Consider the following 4,592-nt stretch of genomic DNA (forward strand, 5'->3'; position numbering starts at 1 on the left):
CCCCCCTTTTTCTTTCCTTTCTATATTTCTTTTCTGTATCTATCAAGGTGCCTTGCTTTGAATAGGCAATTTGCCAAATTTATCTGAGAAGAGATGTGGGTAATAATAAGACAAGGGAAAAAAGTGGCAGGATGGGATGAAAATAAAAAAAGTTTATAAGAAAATCACTTCTTTCCATATTGTTAACATCTTCATCATAATCAGAGATCCCCACCTTCAAAAAGATGATTTTGCAGCCACTTTCCTGAGAGCCCCTTTAACATCCTTGTTCCTCAGACTGTAGATGATGGGGTTCAGCATGGGTGTCACTGCTGAGTAGAACACAGAGATCATTTTATCTCTTTTATTCATTATCTTGGAGTTTGGCCTCATGTAAGCAAATATTGCTGAGCCATAGAAGAGGACAACAACAATGAGATGGGAGCCACAGGTAGAGAAGACCTTGAGCCTCCCCTCCCCAGACTGCATCTGAATCACAGTGGAGATAATATGCCAGTAGGAGACAAGGATCAGGGAGACAGGTGCCAGAAGGATGAGCACACCCATTGCAAAGATGGCCATTTCTGTGCTATAGGTATCTGCTGAAGCCAACTTTAGGAGTGCAGGAGGTTCACAAAAAAAATGGTTAATGATATTGTTTCCTCGGTAGGGCAGACTCAATGTGAATGCGGTGTCCACCAGAGACACAAATGCTCCACTGGCCCAGGATCCTATAGCCAGCTGGACACACACCCGGTGTGTCATGATGGTGGAGTAGTGGAGGGGCTTGCAGACAGCCACATACCGGTCATAGGACATCACCGCCAGCAGTGCACACTCTGTACAGCCAACCAGAAGTAAAACAACTATCTGGGTAGAGCAGCCAGCAAAGGAAATGGCTTTCTTCTTTACCAGGAAGTGGACTAACACCTGGGGGACTGTAGTAGTAGAAAAACAGAGATCAGCAAAAGACAAGTTTCTAAGGAAAAAGTACATGGGTGCATGGAGTCTGCAGTCTATGTGAATGAGCACCATGATCAGCAGATTTCCCAGTACAGTTAGCAGGTAGATGATCAGAAAAAGGAAGAAGAGCAGGACTTGTGTCTGTGGATCCTGTGAAAGGCCCTGGAAGATGAATTCAGTCACAGAGGTCTGGTTTTCTTCTCTCATGAATAATGATATTACTGTTTATAGGCCACAACAATAAAAGAAACACATATCAGTCAGTTATTTAAAAATTCTGAGTAACTTAGATATTTTACTAAACAGTATCCAAAACTGGGCTATTGATTTTCATTCTAAACAGCTTCTATATATCAGAAGACAGAGTTTTTCTCTTTTTGCTTAGTACTTCTGACAATTGAAAAACATTTCTGATTTTCTCTCTCCTTTAATCTTTTTTTAGCACCAGAGGGGCAGATATCACCCCAAATATGCTACACGACCAAACTTCGGCTGGACTACATATATTCCTGAGAAGACTATGGTGATGTTCACAGTGTGTCTTTTCTTTTATGTAGGTTTAAGAAGCAAACAACTTGATGTTTCTTTAAACCAGTTAGATTTTTATGCCACAAACTTTCTGGTAACATTTATGAAGGCTGAGTTTTTCCATCATATTTACAAAATAATTGTAAAGAAATACTCTGAGCTAGGAATGGGAATTTAAAGGAAGATATAGTAGTCTGTATTCTTGGTCCTTGAATTAATTCTTCTGTCATTTGTTTTCAATGTGAAGAAGGTGCTGAGAAACATCAGTAAAAATAGCTGCTACATTAGTCATTGCATTTAGTAGCATCTTTTAAATATACCCTCATCCATTCTTCACACTTTGATCTCTCTTTGCACACCCTTGGCAATAATAATACTAATGATCAGGTATTAGGCACTCTCCTGGTGTCAATCATTATAACTAGTTTCTTTAAATTCTTTTGTTTTTATTTTACATACTCTTTTTTTTGTATTTTTCTGAAGTTGGAAATGGGGAGACAGTCAGAATCTCCCACATGCACCAGACCGGGATCCACCCGGCATGCCCACCAGAGGGCGATGCTCTGCCCATCTGGGGCGCTGCTCTGTTGCATCCAGAGCCATTCTAGCACCTGAGGCAGAGGCCATAGAGCCATCCTCAGTGCCCGAGCCAACTTTGCTCCAATGGAGCCTTGGCTGTGGGAGGGAAAGAGAGAGACAGAGAGCAAGGAGAGGGGAAGGGGTGGAGAAGCAGATGGGTACTTCTCCTGTGTGCCCTGGCCGGGAATCAAACCCAGGACTCCTGCATGCCAGGCCGACGCTCTACCACTGAGCCAACCAGCCAGGGCCTATTTTATATACTCTTTAAGTTCATATGAGATTATTAGTATTATCCTCAGTATATAGATAATAAAAAAAAGACTCAGAAGTTTTCAAACTGATTCCTCTAAGCCTTCCTCGCTTATTCTGTATCCTGCAATTCTTTTTCTCTTTTACTCAAAAACTGGTTGTAGAGGAGGTTAAATTTTCACCTACTTCTCTCTGCCTATTCCCCACACCCACTCCTTGAAGACCAGCCCACACACAGTCTCCATTTTAAGGATTTTAAAGCTAATAGGCCATGGCAGAAGCTCTCTGTAGAAACAAAAATAATACTCAAGTATGTTGTTACAGATATTTCAAAACATTTTTAAAAGGTCTTGCCCACATGACAAAAGAAAAAAATCAAAGAAATAAGTAATAAGTGATAAAGTTTATTTAAAAATAACTTGATTGTATATATTTTAAAACAATTGAAAAGAGCCAATTTAAGCCTATGACAAATGGTAAGAAATGTGATCTGGTACAAGACGAAGTACTGTATTTTTCACTCCATAAGATATACCTGACTATAAGACACACTTAGGGTTTTAAAAAGGAAAATAAGAAAAAAAATAGTCTGAACCAAATGGTGTGTTAAATATTTAATAAAATACTGTATTTTTTGCTTCATAAGATGCATGGGCATTTTCCCCTCCACTTTTTGGGGAAAAAAGTGCATCTTATGGAGCAAAAATATATGGTAATTAAGCATTCTTGCATTATATATACATACCAAAAATAAACAAGTAGTAATTTTAGTAAAAAATATTCTTTGCAATGGTTAAACTTAAAGTGTACACTTACAAAACAGTCAAGATCTATTTGAAGAAAAGTACGAAATATGATGTCTGAGTAAATGAATAGACACACAGATTTTATGAATAGCACAACACTATTTTATAAAGATATTAATTCCTGGAGGAAGAAAGATGGCGACAAATTAGGCACATGTTCCAACTGCCACCTCCTAGGACCAAATTGGATTACAACTTAATTTAAGAACAATCATCTTGAAAAACCAACTTTGGACTAAACTAAGAGGAGTCTATAACCAAGGATCACCAAAGAAGCCACACTGAGACTGGTAGGAAAGGTGGAGACATGGAAAGGGCTGCCGCGCTCCCAGGAGTAAGTGGCATCTGAGGGTCCGGAGGGACTCTCATGGTGGGGTGGGTTTCCCTGAGAGGTGTGGGTTCTCAGCCCCAGGCCCAGAGTCCCAGCCTAGAGCCCCAGAGCCCAGAAAAGGCACCCAGACAGCATTCAGCTATAAAGAGAGTTGGGTTTCTGTCTGCGAGAAAGAGACAGAGCTCTCAGATGCAGACTCAGCTTTAAAGGGCCTGAGCAGAAAAACTCATTCACAGCCACTTACCCAGGGCTCTGGCAGGGGAGAGCTGAGAGGACTGGAGTTTTCGGGAGGAGAGTGTAAAGTTGGAGGCCCAGGGAGAGACACTGTGGGGGATGGCCACTCAAACCGCTGTGCTGAATCATTCCCCAGTACTGCAATCGCTGTCTTTCTTGGGTGGAGCAATCCCCTCTCAGTGGCATTAGCCTGGGAAAAAGCAGCTGCTCTGCCCTTGGGAGTCTCTCATGCCAGTCATGGTGATGGGTCCTTCTGAGAGTCCAGGAAGCAGGGGGTGTGTCAGTGACTCAGTTTTCTGGTGTTAAGACAAGAGCTCCCCCACACTCTCTTGAGTCTATGACTGGTGCTTCCACCTCACAAGAGACTTAATTGAAACTGCGGGAGGGCAGACCACACTTCTGGGTCTCAGAAGCCACACCCACAGACTCCTGGGGCCACACCATACTGAGGTCTGTGAAAAAAGTCTGGACAGACTGACACTGAGGCCAAGGGGCAGAGCCACACCCATCACCCTTCCTAATTGCTGAATTGCCCTAGACTCTAGCAGAGGGTTTTTCAGTGGCTGAGCTCAACAAGTAGCCAGCAGACAGGCTGCAGGAGGTGAGACTCAGGGAAACTTGGCTGTTTGAGTGGACTTTCCCACAGGACCAGAGTGGGTAAAAGCCAGCCTAGGAGTGCAGCTTGATATATTTCCATGTACACTTGGGCCCAGCAGAGGCAGCTACAAACTCTGAATTGCTTGTAGCTCCAAAAAGGTTACTGAGGGCCAGTCACAGGCAGTGTCTCCCAATGGTCTGTACTGTGTTCCTGCTTGGGAAGCCCAGGGCTGGCGCATCCAGCAGCTGCAAAAAGCATCTGTTCAAGACCTAACAATCCTTGCTAGAGTGGTATCCTAAGGAAAAGCTCCTCACACCTGGCCCAG

General features: G+C 42.8%; 1 protein-coding gene across 1 annotated transcript; it reads right to left on the reverse strand.

The window, feature by feature from the left end:
* Positions 1-216: 216 nt before the first annotated feature.
* LOC136320654 (olfactory receptor 2D3-like) lies at positions 217-1,149 on the reverse strand. Its single transcript, XM_066253814.1, has one exon. It carries the CDS (start codon positions 1,147-1,149, stop codon positions 217-219), a length of 933 nt encoding a protein of 310 aa, XP_066109911.1.
* Between the last annotated feature and the right edge of the window lie 3,443 nt (positions 1,150-4,592).

Source organism: Saccopteryx bilineata, chromosome 1 (genome assembly GCF_036850765.1).
Source record: "Saccopteryx bilineata isolate mSacBil1 chromosome 1, mSacBil1_pri_phased_curated, whole genome shotgun sequence".
Taxonomy (NCBI): Eukaryota; Metazoa; Chordata; class Mammalia; order Chiroptera; family Emballonuridae; genus Saccopteryx; species Saccopteryx bilineata.